The 17,395-nt window shown below is 36.2% G+C and overlaps 1 protein-coding gene across 1 annotated transcript in view; it reads right to left on the minus strand.

Annotated features, from left to right (window-relative positions):
• Positions 1–17,395, minus strand: part of ITPR2 (inositol 1,4,5-trisphosphate receptor type 2) — a 432,120-nt gene that overhangs the window by 385,483 nt on the left and 29,242 nt on the right. Inside the window, exon 2 of the mRNA XM_019737570.3 lies at positions 7,540–7,610. Coding sequence (XP_019593129.2) covers positions 7,540–7,610 — 71 coding nt within the window. The remainder of the gene's footprint in view (positions 1–7,539; positions 7,611–17,395) is intronic.

Here is a 17,395-nt window from a genome sequence, read left to right on the forward strand (position 1 = left end):
TTTTATAAACTTGACTCGCATCAACAACAGAAGCAAAAAGACGATGCAATCTGTTTTTATTTCATCCTTTGGCCCTGCTCTGAAAGCTCACTGAGAAAAGTAAACTTATCCAATTTCCACTGCCATTTAAGAGTTTAATAATAAGGGATTAGAAATAAAAGGTTCTTAATATAATGACTTACCACAAATACACAGGATCAACACAGCAGTAACATTCAACTGGAGAATTTTAAAGATGCTTTAGTATAAATCATGTAAGCGTTGGCTTGCAAATCCATTGCAATTTTCTAAACCTCTTTGAATAGCAGCAAACTACAAAATGATACAACCTAAAAAAAATTTTCATTTAATACCTATAGAAATTTCTCTATTCTGCTATTCATGCTAAAGGTGTATATTAGAATGCACAATTTGACACCAATGAACTTAAACACAGAGGTGTACAATTTAAGACTATAATTAAATAACAGGTCTATGCATTGCTTTATCATAAAACAAGTAATCTGCTAACAACTGTTACATGCTGGGTAGTCATAAGACCCCCAAAAAAGCATCTGATGACAGAACTGAAATTATACTGCCTTTAAGAATTATAATTTTTTTCCAGAGCTTTATTCATTAATTCAACAAAAATTAATTCAGCCCCAATAATATGTAAAACACTGTTCTTGATCTTGATAATTCAACAGAGCACAGGCTAACACAGTGTTTACCCTCAGTTTACAGTCTAATTGGAGGTCTTTCAATTAAAAAAATGGGTACAAATTCTGAGTATGCACAAGTCATGTGTCCTCAGGCCCAAGTTCACTGACAACCGCAGTGGATGGACAGTTTCCAGCACGCTGACAGCCTCCAACTTCAAGTTCCTGCATCTCTCCTCTTCCTGAGGGCTTTCCCTGACACTGGGAGAAACTGCCGAGCTGCAAGCAGGAGCTACCCAGAAGTACGTATGTCATGGAAGGAGGTGATAATGCTCTCAGGGGCACCCCACAACCCACAGAGGATGGAAGTTGACCCCAGACTTTCTGTCCTTGGATTGGAGATTCTGAGGCATGATCCTCACGATTTCTCAAGAGCCCCAGAAGGACTGAGTTCCAGCTGCCACAGTTGGGGGGCATTAAGGAGCACTTCATTGTGCTCCTTAGGCTCACTCTTCCTTTCGGCTCACTCTCCCCCACTTCCTCATCCATGCTTCCAGGGATCACCTCCCAAACGTGACCTCCATCCAATGATTCCAGGGTGTGATTTGTAGGTACTCCAACTAACACAGTGCTAATCTATTTCTCCTCAGATATATTCACTAACACTGGAATAACACATAAAATGAGAGACTCACACATATACCTTTTATCAACTTAATAAATTTCAAGATGTCATGAGGCTAGGAATTTGAATAAATAATTTGGATGAAAATGAAGATGAGAGCGAGAGCGAGAGAGAGAGTTTGGCTGGCTACAATAATGAGCCAATGCTAATAATATGAAATATAACAGCTTCTCCACTTGGTTCCAACGTACCAATTATACAGCTTAGGAGGAGGAATATGACGATTCAGAGATACAAATCAAAACGCATCAGAAGTTTGAGTTGACTTAACAAATGGAGGTAAATTACGGATTCCTGTCCAGGACTCTTGGGCAGCAGATGTGACATCCAAAACAGAGGGTGATTCTGATCAGACTGCACCTCAATGTACTATGTTCAGTTCTTTCTACGCCACTAAGAATTACACTGACAAACAGGAGCCTAACCAGAGAAGATAGACACACACTATGCTAAAGGCTAGAGAAACCACTGAAGAATTTGTAGCCTGCAACAAGTGAAAGAAATTTTTAAATTAAGGGGATAGAGGAAAAGATCTGCAGGAATCTGGTCATTCTAAACAAATACTTAAAGGGCATTGTGTGGAAGATGGATTGGATTTAATCTATGTGGCTCTACAGGACGAACAGGTAAAATTTATAGAATGGCATGATTCAACAGATGGTACGGTATAATGGTTAAGAACAAACAGTTCTGGAGTCAGACACACTTGGTTTGAGTCCCAACGCTACCAGTAATGAGTTTGGTGACCTTAAGGTGGTTGCATAACTTCTTTACACTTAACTCTCTCAACTGCAAAATTGGGATCGCAACAATTTCCACTTTATAGCGTTATTGTGATGACTAAATAAAAACGCATAGGAAGCCCCAAGCACAGTGTAGCAGGTATTAAATTTTCAATAAATGCTAGTTATTTTGAATCTGAAATAGTTTCAGTCTTCATCAAAACAAAAATACACTAACACCAAACCTAAAGGAATGCAATAAAGCAATTGTTAAGCTGGTAGAGGAAATATTTATAACTGGCTCATACAGAATCACTTTTAGACGAGACTGATACATTCAACCATGTAAAAAGTCAAACTACTACCCAGCAACATGACTTTTTCTCTTATACACTTGAGTGTGTAACCTCCATGTGTAGAAGCAAAAGGTGAGAGTTCCAGCTTACAAAATAACTTCGCTGAACTATCTGAAGAGAAGGAACTGAGTTAAAGAAATGATCTTGTCAATCTTCCTCCAAGCCTTGATTTTCAGTACCTGCTTTAGTGTTCCACTGCACAGCAGAGAAATTCTGTATTTTAATTTCAATGCCTGAAGCATTCCAACTTATGGTTTATAATAACTTGTTGCTTGCCAGAAGTGGCCACTTGGTAGGCATGGTGGATTCTGAAATAGTCACATGTCAAAGGACCACAGAATCTCAGAATTTCAACACCAAATGGCCCATCCCGGGGAGTATCTATAATCAACCAAGAGAAGAGACTGTCTTTTCTTCCCTCAGCCCTTCTGGAGAGTGGCTTCCTGGGTTCTCCATTACTTCTATATTTTATCACCTGAATGGTAATAAAAGGACACATAAACTTCTCTTGCTTTGACTTATGTGAGTTTCTCCTCCTAAAAGAAAATGTACATGTATAAACAGGCACAGATTTTTGGAAAAATCCACACCTGAGATGGGTCTTCTAGAGAACGGGGGGCACAAATGCATAAAGAAACTAGGAAAGAAAAAAAGAAAAATCAAAAGACTACAAAGACAACAAAAATAACTGCCATAATTTTGTGTGAGAGGGGCTGGTTAAATTGTATATCAAAAAATTGGACCAGTGATAAAACATGTTGACATTAGGTGCTCCTTGTGTGATCAGAAGGATAGTTAACCTTGGTGGTAGTCTCAAAACTCTAACCATAGTCTAATCATGAGAAAAACATCAGGCAGACCCAAATTGTAAGACCCTCTACAAAATACCTGGCCAGCATTCTTCAAAAGTATCAAGGTCATGAAAAAACAAGGACACACTGAGAAAGTATCACAGACCAGAGAAGACTAAGAAGCCATGATGGCTAAATGCCATGTGGGATCCTGGATGGGAAAAGGACATTAGTGGAAAAACTGGTGAAATCCAAAAGAAGCCTGGAATTCAGTCAATAGTAATGCAAATGGAAATTTCTTCACTTCGACAAATGTACCATGACTATGTAAGATGCTAACATTAGGGGACACTGGATGAAGGGAACTCTCTCTATAGCACATCCTTTATAACTCCTCTGTACATCTGAGTTTATTCCAAAGTTTAAAGTTTATCTTTGAAAAATAAAGAATATTTTATCAAAATAATTTTATACGCACTTAAGAGAAAGCCACTGTGCTTCTGTTAATTGTATTCTGATTCTCTGTTGTCTACTGAAAAACAGCTGTCCGCTAGGCATTCAATAAACCCTGGGGAAGTTGTTCATTTGTGAAAACTTAATTTCCTCTGTTCATATGTGAGGCAATATGACACAGTCAAAAGAGTACTCCATTGTATAATTGTGTATGGGGGAGAATTATTTTAACCTTTTTGGAACTTTAGCTCCTCATTCAAAACACTGAGGGAGTTATATTAGATTTACTTTTAATCACCTAGAAGCTCTAAAATTGTATGAGTCACATGAACAAATCAGAGTGAGTACGAAAAACAAAAACTTTTTCACATCAGTTTGAGAAAACCATTTGTCTAGCCGACGCAGGAGGAACTGAGGTGTTGCTGAACTGTGACAAGCTATTGTTTCTTCACCTTATCTGAAAAGTAACAGTAAGGGAGGGTGCTCTGGAAACTTGGCAGAGGAGTCTGGAAATGCAGGGGTGGTGATTCTGGGAGGCAACCGTACAAAAAAGCAATGTTTTTTAAAGTCAAAGGGAACTGGGGAAATACAGTCAGGCAGAGAATGGTGTAATGCAAGAGCAGTGAAAGGACAAGCCAAGTGAAAGGACGAGGCATTTGGGACAAGGTCTGCTTACGGCTATTGAGCAGTCTATAAAAACTAGGGCAGAGGCAAGCCCATCTCAGCGAGCTCTCCTCTGGGGCTCCATCAGGATGGAGTCCCAAGAATCATAGGGGAAGAGTCAGAGCTTTAAAAGGGAACCCTGAATCTCCAATAGAAAAAAAAAAAAAAGGACCCTCCTTCTCCCATGATAAATGGAGTGAAAGAATAGTTTAGTCTTAAACTAGAGGTAGAAAATGAGAGCAAACTAGCAAGGACAATGTTAGATGACAGAAAAAGCCAGCCTTCCAGGGGCAGGATGGAGCAGCTGAGTGATTCCAACTTTGAACCAGTGCCTGCCAAATAACATGACACCAAGTCTCCGTATATCTGTATATAATTACAGATGGAGTACACAGCTGTTACCCCGGTGTTCCGTCAGACACACTGAAATAAGCTTTGCACTTTAAAACAACTCATTTTGCTGGCAAAGAAGAAAAAGGCGACCATAAACCCTGAACATTTATCTTTGAAAGATGAATCTCCCCTGACTGAAATAAGGCTACCCACGCTCCTGACAATGAAGTGTGGGCACCCCTGGGAACCATGTTCTATCACACGGTCCCAGGCAAAGTTTGGGTCTGTCATCCAAAAGCATCTAACAGCTATTGTTTTGGTTGTCTACTATGGGCAAACTCTATGCTGGAAGACACAAAAAGCAAAAAATAAAATGCTGCCCTTGATGGGGTTATAATATAAGAGTAGAGTCAAACATGTTTAAAGAAAATACATTATGCCTTTCTGTAATAAGTTAACTATCATTTGTAGAATGACTTAAAACACTTGCACGGTCATTCTCTGGAAAGATTTCAAGTCCTTGTGTGGTTGACGTTGTTCTTGTTATTATCCACGCCTACTGCCACCAGCCAACAACAGACAGCCTCTGAGGCTCAAGGCAGTTAGGTGACCTACTTAAGATAACACAACCAGTGAGCGGTACAGTCAAACCCTGAATCCCGTGCTTTTTCCTCTTACCAATACAGATTTGTTGTCCCGGTTTGCTTTTAAAACTTTTCTTTTTATCTTTAATGGACTACAGTTCACAAAAGGAGTCTCTGTGAATTTGGGTTTGTTTATCACTACTACTCTGAACTCAGTGTGCCTCTTCCACCAGAGGCACAGTGTTTCTCTCCAATTTAGGAAAGTGTTCACTCAGACTCTTTCACATACTGCCTCATTCCCATTCGCTCTAGCTTCTCCTTCTAGAATTTGATTAGTTACTGCCGAACACTCTCAGTCTATCCTCCAAGCTTTTCATGACTCGTTCATCTCTTCCTTTTTTGTATCTCTCTGTACTGCATCCTAGGTGAGTTCCTCAGATCTCTTTTCCAAAGCACTAATTCTCTCCTCATCTTTATATAATATGCTGGTTTGAACTTTTCAGAACCTATCTGTTCTCTTTTCATAGTGTCTATGCTTCCATTCTCTACCCTCTTCTATCTTTGAAATCATTTCCACACACTTATCGCATCATCTTTGGCTGGTGGTTCTGGGTCTGTCAGTCAGGTAATTTTATTGAGTCCATCCTTGTAACTACAGAACCAGCTCAAAATGGTCCTGTCCTGTTTAACAAGATACTGAGTCGTTTTTCAGAGACAACAGACCAAAACCTCAAGTCATACAGCCAAAGCATGCGCACAACAGCAGAGAACTTTGCCCTCCTGCTGTACCTGGAACCAAAGTCTCACACCACCACCACCACCACCACACACACACACACACACGGAACCAAACAACCAGGACATAACCAGAACTTAAACACCAGAACCATTTCAGAAGCCAAGGGTCCACTGTCCAGGGAGAACCTGCATTGATGCCCGTTTATCATAGGGTCCTCCAAATAAAACTTGTTCTCCCAGCACTTTGGCATACCTGTTCCCCCTTAAAAACCCTTAACTTAGTCCAGTGAGCAAGATTGATTTGGGGCACCATTAGGTCTCCCATCTTCTCGGTCGGTGCCTTCTCAATCGATAAACCTTTCCTTATTCCAAACTGTGACATTTTGAGTTTTGGCCTTTCAAAGTGTGGGGCACATGAACTTGGATTTCAGTAACATACTCAGTGGGGACAGTTTATGGCGAGAACACCTCACTTGTCTAGGGTTAGAGGAGTGCCCCTGCTGGGCAGTTTTATGGGTGCTTCTAATGGGCAGTGTATCAGTCACAGCCAATTTGACGTTAATTTTTCCACTGGAGGAGAAATTTGGACCTCTAAACTCAAAGCACACTTATCGTGCTTGTCACTCTCTGCAAGCTTCTGGGTTTAGGGAGAATGAAATACATATAATATTCTTATAATGAGAATTGTGTGGAAAGTGCCTATCACAGGGAATGAAACCAGGAAATATTTTACAAATGTTAAACATCTCCCTTCCCCTGAGCAGTAAGCATCACATCCTGACTTGGCTCTGGGCTCTGGGGAATCCCCTTAATTCTCTCTCCAGATTTTTACCTCTTACGAAAGCTGCTTTTCACCATTGTGAAAAGAATTGTTACACAGCGTGCTCAAAATGAATGCTGTTTTTAAATTATTTTTATTGTTATAAGTACACAGAAACTGTGAAATTGATTTAAGCAAGATTTTAATTACTGGTTTTTGTTGTGTATGATTCTTTGCATATTTCATTAATCCTTATTTTATAACAGTCGAATAATAACCAGTCTCTACTATAACCAATTTCCTTATTGATCTTATCAAGCTATTTCTAAAATTATACTTAGGAAAAAGTTTTAAGACAATTGTTCATTATTATACACCATCCAAAGTGACACTTGAAAAGCTAAGCTAACACATCAACTGTCACCCTCCTGGAGATTTTACAAAGATAAATTAAAAAACTGTTCATGAAACACTAACATTTGGAGTATAATTGTCACAGAAATATATAAGTATATATTATTCATGCTGTATTTATTTTTTTGAAAACTGGCCCCTACAGTTAATTACCAAGATTTCCTTTCAAAAGGTAGACTATCGTCAGCAAAACAAAAATTTTAACTATTTCACTATAAATCCTTCAATGTGTAAAAGAAGAAAAACAATCAGGAAAATTTTTGAAAGAATTTCCAGTGGACATGTTTATAGTTGCAAGTTTCACACTGAATAAAGTGTTAACATTACTTACTTTAAGACACAAAAATGGCTCCCACCCCCTTAAGTCACATTAATAAAAAACACTTATTTATTTCTTACCTCTGAACTTCTTGGGAGGGTTAGCAAGGTCTCCAGCCTCCGGATGTACCACACATCTGTCATCCACTAACCTAGAAGGAAAAGCATGATTACATTGTTAACACTGTCATATTCATTAGACATAAACTGCATGTAGATATTATATAAATACTTACAAAGAGTTTTAATGCCATTCTTCACTAAAAAACTTTTTAATAATCAGGGATATGTAAAAAGATTTGGTTATAATGGAATTAATAAAAGCAGGGTTTACGAAATTCAATAACGAGAAACATTGTTAAGTGACAAGAAACTGGTTAGATAAATCATGACATAGACAAATCATGGAACACTGAAGGGATCTTTAAAATTGCATTTAAAAAATACACTGGCCTATAAATCATTTATAATATGCTGTGAAAATAAGTGGCATTAAATCAGTAAGATATCACATATATTTAGGCACACACATACACCTCCATACACATGTAAGGAATGGATCACAGACACAAATATATTAACCTTGGTCAGATTACCTGTAGTTTTTTTTTTCCGTTTTTTTTTCCTTTTTTTTTTTTTTCCTTCTGAGCGTGTGTGTGTGTGTGTGTGTGTGTGCGTGTGTGTGTGTATGCGCTTGTTGTTTTAACAAGGAACGGGTAGGCTTCTGAGGTCAGGCTTACAGAGTGACCACAGAGTGGGTGGTCAAGAGCACGCATCCTGCATTCAGACCCTGGACGAGCCATTCCTAACTTGGTGGCCTTGGGCCTCCGTGTTTACACCTGTAGAATAAGGATAAGAGTACCCACCTCACAGCACTGTTAGGAGGATTCAATGACTTAATATCTGTAAAGCACCAAGTACAGTTTCTGGCATATAGTAAGCCCTTAAAAAAGTGTTCAATAAATAAATAAAAACGAGGCTCTTGCCTGCCTTATTTCTTACCATACTGTCTGCTTCTGGAAGAGTATCTGACACGTAGTAAGTATTCCACAAATAACAATAAAACGAATAAATCGCTTTTGTCATTACAAAAACATGTTTCATCCCAATTAAAATATTTACAAGAAGCCAGTTTCTAGGACAATTCCAAGAGAGAGAAGCTGAATCTCTGCCCTGAGAGCTAAGAGACATGAATCTCCTATTCAAAGAGGAATATCTAACCACCAAAGACACAAACATCCATTTTCTCCATTGACTGAGTGGTGGGAATAACTGGGTTTTTTTTCCCAATATATTTTGAGAATGCATATGAATTAGTTTCAAGTTTGTGAACTCATCTGAATGGAGATCCCCAAGTTGCAACTTTCTGTTTTCTTAAAAAACATGTTAGTCAGACTCACTAGTACCTATCAACGCCAGCACAGAGTAAAACCCAGTTTGTGATCAAATGTCTGCTTGAATGAACTAGGATGATTAACCAAATTGAGACTTTAGTTCCTGGTTTATCTAGTTACCAGAAGCAGACACTTCCTAAATCACCAGATTTTTCTACAGCATCCAATTTCCACAAAACAAAGTGCTAATTTGATCAGCAATATGGTTCTTTGATTTTTTTTTTACATATATACTTCATTTATACTGGTTTGCTAAAATGTGGTTTTATAAGAGCTGCCAAGCACGCTAGAAATTCCTTTTAAGAGTCTTTCAAACTGTTTTCTTAGAAGCAGGAAGTCACAAAGGGTCAAGAGAAAGTAAACCCAAACCTCTTCAATATCCATCTTCGGTCTATAACATTAAATGCGAAAGGCTCAAGGAGTCCTGAGAATGTCACAAAATAATTTTTTTATTGTTTTAATGCTGAGGGAAAGGTCAGCTTTTCTAATTAGTTAAGACATGTTAAGAATTCAAAACATAATAATAAACATAGTCTTATTTAGAAAACATTATAATTATATAAACAGTAGCACTGACATGCTACACATTCTTTGTGCCTACCCATTCCCACTGAAACACAGGATCCCACTAGAATGTCCCCTAAGAGCCCCCACATGCATGGGCTATCCATCAAGAAGAATGGGAAAAATAAAAGCTAAAAATCAGATCACAGTACATTTGTGTAATTAAACACTTCTGCCTATCCTCAATGACCTGACAGCCCAGATAAAAATATAAAAATTAAGAGTGACTTTCATTCTAAGAATTTGTCCTTATTCCCCCTATTCAAATGTCTGTGAAAATCACAAAGACAATCACTTCATCATACAGACATAAAGAACTGGAACTATGAATGGAAGAAAGGGAAGTATAGGATAGGAAGTGTACGAAGGCGTGTGAATCTGTTATAAAGATATATACGATCATTAAAGTTAAAACTTAAACAGGATTTTAATGGTAATGGTTGGCGCAACTTCTACAATATCCCCAACACCCTCTTCTCGAATACCTCCAGGGTCAGACTATTCCCCTCTTACCATTTTTTTTACAATACTAATATTAGAATGTGTTTTAAATGGAGGTGGAATAGCACCCTATGTTTCCCATAACAGTACTTATTGCATTGTCTTATAACTGCTTGCTTAATTGTCTCCATCTTCCAATAAATTGTAACTCCATGAAGTCAGGAACTGAATCCATCTTGCATACCACTACGTCCTTGGCATCTTCTACAATTAGTTACAGTAGATACTAAATAAGTATTTGTTACATGAATAAATGAGTCAATGAATAAATAACACTTGCTTCTCAAGTAAATTTCCCTGTTGGGTTCCAGCCCTTTTTTCTGGAACTATACAAACTAAATCTTCTATTTCTGGGATAAACAAGACTATTGCTCTCCAATCCTTCCTCATTTGGATATTAACCAAGGAGCTCAACATCTTTTCATATACCCCAAATGTCAACATGCCCCTTAAATGTGATCCCAGAGACTATCCACTGGAGTCCCGATGTGCCGCCAGTTCTCCTCAAACATAGGAGGTGCCAATAATTATTAATTGAATGAATAAATGACTTTTTGAATCATTGGCTAAATCAATAATACTACTTTTGGTAGATTACATAAACAGTAAAAATAACTACAACTGACAAATGGTTGCCTAGTAATAGATGGAAGAAAGGGTCGGAAATATTCCCCATCCAGATGTGTCTCAGAAAATTACCCAAAATGTCAAATCCTGAAAAAGGCCAAGACAGCCTGTTCTAAATAACAATATTGTAATAGTACTTTTCAACCCAATACATCAATGTACTTTTTAATGGGCTGCATTTATTTTTCTCATGTCTAAATCAGAAAGCTAAACAGGCAATTATAGCACTAGCCTAAAATTCTCAATATGTCACTGAAACTCAACTATCATAAAACCTGTAATCCTTCATATCTATCTTTTCTTCATAAGGTCATATCTGTAAATTATTTGTGCATTTTATAAGGAGAAAAATCATTCAACTATTAGACCTCCAAGGTATCTATAACGAGATCTCAGTTGCTACTTTGAAAGATTTTATACATAAGTATGAATCAAAAATATGAGTCATAGTTTAATTGGATATGTAGATAAACCCCCTAGAGAAATCTTGCAAACATGAATCTGGAGACATGTACAAGAGTGTTTGAGGCAACACTGTTCATGACAGCCAAAAAATGAAAAACCCAAATGTCATCAATAGTAGCATAAATAATGACTAAATGAATAATTTCATACAGTGATAACTATTTAAAAAGTGAGTAAGTTGCAGCTTCATGCAACAACATTAAAAATCTCCAAAACATAAAGTTGAGCTGAAAAAAAAAAAGCAAGTCCCCCAAACAAATAATTGCTATTTAATTCCATTTATGTTGGAAATAGGCAAAACTAAGTAGCATATAATTTAGGAATACACATGGGGTATAAATAAATTATTGTATACAAATACCTGGATATCAGACTTCTAAATAGATTTCAAAGGAAAGTAAATTATTCTTTGGTCTTGATTCCCTTATTACTCCACCAATTGCAAAGAAAATGCCACATAATAGGTAAAATATGTTAGGGATAGCTTTCTCCTTATGAAGCTATAAGTGGTATTTCTACCTTGAATACTTTGTAAAATAAGTGTATTATTTTCCTGATATTTGCTTACCACAAATATATCTGACCCTTGTACCATTAAGTGATATAGTTCATTTCTAACACTGAAACACATTTAAATACAGTGAATTTAGGAGGAAAAAGAAGGTGGGTAATCTACAATGGACATTATTAAGAACTTTTAGCAAGAAAGACGGTTATGATTGTGTCCAGGTTCATGATCATAATGGAGGTGCCTTTAAAGTACGTTCAGAACTCTACCACAAATGTAATAATTATCTCCAACTCTGGGATTTTTGCTCCAGTGGCCATATGAATCTCACCCTTACATATAACTTCTGGCTTCTTACCTGAACTGTCCCTCCTCCCCACAACTCCCACCACCCACGCATTCAACTTCTTCATTCACCTTCATTTAGAAGTAGTACTAAAATAGAGGGGAAAAAACAAATTTGAATCCTTGCTCAGTCTGCCACGCCATATGTGTTTACGTTAGTCGCTTTTCTTTTCTGTGCCTAATTTTTTAAATGGGTCAGTCGTGATCTCCCAGTTCCTTCTATTACTGTGGTTACTCACTTCTCTGATCCTGTTTTGTAATTAGAGTCGGCTTGTAGTATCATCCTTCAATAGCAGATTCTGACATTTACAATACCAGGGGTGCCAAAAATTGTATACAAGTGGACACTTTGGTCAACGTTGCTCAAGCAATAATCAGAAGTGTCTGGAAGCTGATGGTAACTACTTTGAGCACCTCTTGTAATTGCAGAAGTCAAACGTGACTTGTATTCATCTTTTGTTATCGGTATATATTGAGTATTACAATTTTAATACCGTTTTCCTTTCTTAAAATATGTATACATTTTTTGGTACCCTCTGTATATTATACACTATAGTTTGAAAGTTTAATTGTTTGGTACTGATTTTCTTTTAGTTTATGAGTTATTTTATCATTCCAAGCAAAATATTAGTATTTGACTTTGTTCCATTCATTCACCGCACTTTTAGAGCACTGTATTTTAAATCTTAAGCTCTTGCCATTTAGTAATATGGACATTGTTGGTTTTCTTTACTTAGCAATACTCAAGTTGCCCAAATAAGGAGCCAACCTCAAGGCATGTAGACTCTTGTTTGCATGCCAATTAATTTGTCTCATAATTCAGAGTAACTTAACAAGAAATACTAGGTTCTACAAATGTGCAACTACATACCTTATACCTGACAGGTCCTATGGATACATCCCTGCACAAAGCCATGAAGAATGCAAATCAAGCAAAAACGTCCCTTTGTTTGCTTGCTTTGATCTTGCAAAACTTTCTGCCAAAAAGTGTCCTAACTTGTAAATCCAAAACAGATGCAATATACCAAATCTTCATAGCTGTACATATTTTTCCTGCCTATAATAACCAGAAGGGTTAAATTCACTTTTGCTTGCCATTTGAAATATGAGGTTTTTAAAAGTTAAAACAATAAAAGTTAACATTATATTCTCCTTTTAGATGTCTTATTTCAATACTATTTTTACCAACACCAGTATTTTAAGCTGAAATACCTATTAAAAGGATGTGAAAGTCCATATGTAAGTTTTTCGATCATGTACAAGTTTGTTGCTACTATCATCTCTCAAATGGATTCCTTCAGAAGTTGAAACTGTGCTTGCTCTTAGGTATTTAAAATGTTTCCAGTTATTTTTCCATGACAGATAAAATCAGTTTAAATCACATTTAAATTATACCATAAATTCTAAATTATTAAGTGTTACTATATGGAAACCCCTAAAAATTCTGGATGAATCCTAATGTCTAACTTTTTTGATCAGTGCCATGACCTAGAGCAAATAACATGAAGATCTTTTTTTTTTAAAAAAAAAAAGGGTATCGTGTGGACTAAAAAATGCATGCTGTTGCTCACTTATTAACCTTTTCAAAATCACTGCAAGAAGTCATCATTTTGTGAAACAATTATCTTCAGAGTATGGATGCTGATGAAACTAGTGGGAAAGAACCTGAAAGAGTTACACATTGCCTTTCAAAGAGAAACATTAATACCTGACCCTGATTTCAGAAAGGATTTGCCCATATATTTTGAAAGCTTAAAGCCTACATACAACCAAAGAAAGAAAGCATGAATTTTTCTTCTCGGATCTAATAACTGCCTTTTCTTAATCCTCTCTACCCTTTCTCCTGAAACTCTTTGCACCCAGTACTATTGCCAGTCAATTTGAGCTGCATTTTCTCCTAACCTGTCCATTACTGTTCTTGTGAAAGTAAAGCATTTACAAAGTGCCTTTCTCAGAATAATGAATGGGTCTCTATAACAGTTGAAATCAATTGTTTAGTGATGGCTGAGTTGACTTTACCCTGTTTACCCGAAAATAAGACCTAGCCAGACAATCAGCTTTAATACGTCTTTTGGAGCAAAAATTAATACAAGACCAGGCCTTATATTATATTATGTTATATAAGACCTGGTCTTATAGTATAGTAAAATAAGACCGGGTCTTACATTAATTTTGCTCCAAAAGACGCATTAGAGCTGATTGTCCAGCTAGGACTCATTTTTGGGGAAACAGGGTACTACCAATTCTCAATCATCTGCAAAGAGCTAGAAAATCATTGGCACTGGAAAAAGTGACTCAATACGCAAAGTTCTGGTCCTGATGTTTACTATTTCCATACTGTCATTCCTGAGTTTTCACCACCTGCTTGGCACCAATTTGGAGATGCTGTCAGGAAAAAGGACATAAAATGGGAAACTCACCTAGTGACACTCTTCTTCCAAGTATAGACACCTCTTTTTCCCCATATTTCTGCAAGTTTTAGGTCACTCTTTCACACTTTCACAGTTGTCTTTTTTTTTAATATTGTCCAGAGATTCTAGTTGTTATACTGCAGATTAAATTAAAGCAATAGAGCTCAAATATTTTCAAAATTCCTGATACGACAACAAGCTGCTATGCATGCGTCAGCAAAAACAACATCAAACAGATATTAGAATTATCAACTAAAAATATAACTTTGATGGATGTTTACAGACATGAAAGTTTTTGTTTTTTTTAAGAGCAAAGCATAATAAGAGCCTATCAAAAATGGCCAAATGGATTCAACAAAGAATTTGCAGAAGTGAAAATTAGCCTACTTATTTGGTAAATTAGACACAGATAATTAATTAGGCATAGGTTAATTAGACACAGGTAATTAATAAACTGGAAGACAGATCTTAATAAATTACTCAAAATGAAATGGAGGATAAGAAGAATAAAGAAAATATGAAAGAAGGGTTAAGAAATATTAAAGGGTAAGCTGAGGTTACCATGCACATCTCATTGGCATCCTGGAAGGAGAGAAGGGAGAGAATGGAAGAAAGGCAATTTTTTTAAAGCAGAAACTTCTTTATTACTATAGTCATAAAAAATAAGTAATCTCGTATTTTCCTTTTTGGACAATTTTCTTGCTTTACCCCTCAGTCTTGGCAAAAAAGGATGGTGGGTTGTGTTGACGCAAATATATGTAATGAGTCCCTTTTGGAGAGATTTTCTGTGACCTGGTTGTGCTGAACCTCAGGCTTAGTCATCTGCAGAGGTATCAAAGAGCAAATTCAGGTCTCAGTGGTTATCCTGAGGGTATCAGAAGGCTCCACTTGCAAGCCTTGGTACAAGGCTTTAGTGTTCTGGGTGTTCCCTTTTTCACTTCCCATAAAGACTAGAGTTCAATAAATCCTCTGACCACCTACTTCTGGAAGGTCTTTGTAGCTATTTGTTTGTAAATTTCAGTAGCAAATCTCACTACTGTTAGCTAGACATTTCGAAGCATTCTTTCCCTCTTTCCATTTGACATTATCATTGACAGATCCCTTAATTCACCAATATAGCTGGGCATCATTGCACTATTGGACGGACACATTTCCCTGTCTCTTTCCAAGGCATGAACATTCAATGATTATGAAAGTTTCATTATTGCTACTCAGTTTATACATAAGATATTTTTATGATCCCAGTTAATAAAAGATATCAGTATAGAACAGGAATAATGGAAGCATTCTATCATGATGGATCCTTCTAATTGTGAGAGTCAATGCTTCCACATTTTACCAGTCATCACAGAAAACGTGAAAATCAGAGCCTAGAAGAGGCCTCCAAGAGACTGGAAATACTGGCTGGGCCTTGAGGGGATTGAGCCACACAGCTGCGCTAACCCTACGATTTTGATCAACATATAGAAATGGTATCATGCTTTGAGAAGAGAGACAATATTTGAAAAGAAGCAATATATAACGGCTGAGAATTTCCAGAGCTAATGAAAGATATGACTCCACAAATACAGAAAACCCAATGTAATGGGCTGCCAACTTCTCAAACTCTACAAGCCAGAGATAGGAGAACCAATTCTACAAATGCTGAGTGAAAATTTAGCTGTCAAGTTAAAATTGTGTACCCAGCAAAATTAACTTTTAGGAACAAGGTTAATACTAAATATTTTTAGATAAATAATAACTAAGAGTTTACCACTAACAGCTTTTACTATATTTCAGGTAGAAGGAAAATTACCTTAATAGAAAAATATGAGTTCTGAGAAGAAACAGAGAGAAAAAAACTGTGAAAACATGTGAATTAATCTAAACACTGAGTATAAAAGAATAATAATGACTAATATGTGAGTTTAAAAAAGCACAGCACTAAAATACTAGACAACTGCATATAAGTAGAAAGGAAGTGATCGGAGTTAAATAGACCCATGGTATAAACTGAACAGGAACAAGTTAAAATATCATCAATTAACTTTATACTTTGAATATATATATATATATATATATATATATATATATATATATATATATAATTTTAAAAGAAACTACTGAAACAACAGAAACAGAGTATATAAATATAAAACCAGTAAAGAGGGAGGAACACATAAGATCAAAAATAAGTTAAAATTCAATTGATCCAAAAAGAATTAAGAAAAAAGGAAAAATCATGATTAATATAAGGCATAAAGTAAGAGGGTAGAAATAAGTCAGTAATAATCATAATAAATTTAATTTTAACTTATTTAAAAGACAGATTTTTTAAAAAACAGATTTTCAGATTCGATAAAAAATCCAGCCATATGTTACCTACATGAGTCATACCTAGAACACAAGAATAGAAAAACACATCACAGAGAAAGACTAATCAAAAGAAAGCTCTGGCAGCAGTGATAGTGTACAAAAAATAGACTTGAGGGGGGGAGCAATATTCAAGATAAACAGGGCCATTATGTTAGAAGTGCTTCGGTTCTCTAAAAAAATATAACTTCTAAATTTATAAGTAATAGCCTTATATATAAAACAAAATTTACAGAACTACAGGGAGAAATTAAGACATTATATTGGGAGATTTCAACACACTTCTCAATTACTGACAGTGCAAACAGACAAAATTTAGTAAGGATACTTGCTTTGAAACACATCATTAATACACCTGATCTAAAGGACATATGCAAAATATATAACTTCTCATGGAAATATATGAGACTCAACAACTGGAGAAAATATTTTCTTTTTGAGCATATATGGAACAGTAATATACCAGGTCCCTCAATTTTATGGTTTTAATATCCCTACTACATCTCTAAAATATAGTCTAATTTTACAGGCTTTTAAAAAGTATCTTATTCTTTTGGCTCATAATGAAGGTATGTTTAGCTAAAAGCCCCATACCCATCCATCATCCATGGGTTTAGGGTCTCCTTCTATGATCTCACCATATTTAACATGCATCCTTTCAACTGTTATTTATTGTGTTATATCTCCAGCTACATGTCTCTAATAAACAGCTCCTTAGGGACTGCAGCAATATATTTTTAAGCACTGTGACTGGGAGGTAGTCAGTGCAC

Source organism: Rhinolophus sinicus, chromosome 1, assembly GCF_057876585.1.
Source record: "Rhinolophus sinicus isolate RSI-liver-muscle chromosome 1, RSI-T2T, whole genome shotgun sequence".
Lineage (NCBI taxonomy): Eukaryota > Metazoa > Chordata > Mammalia > Chiroptera > Rhinolophidae > Rhinolophus > Rhinolophus sinicus.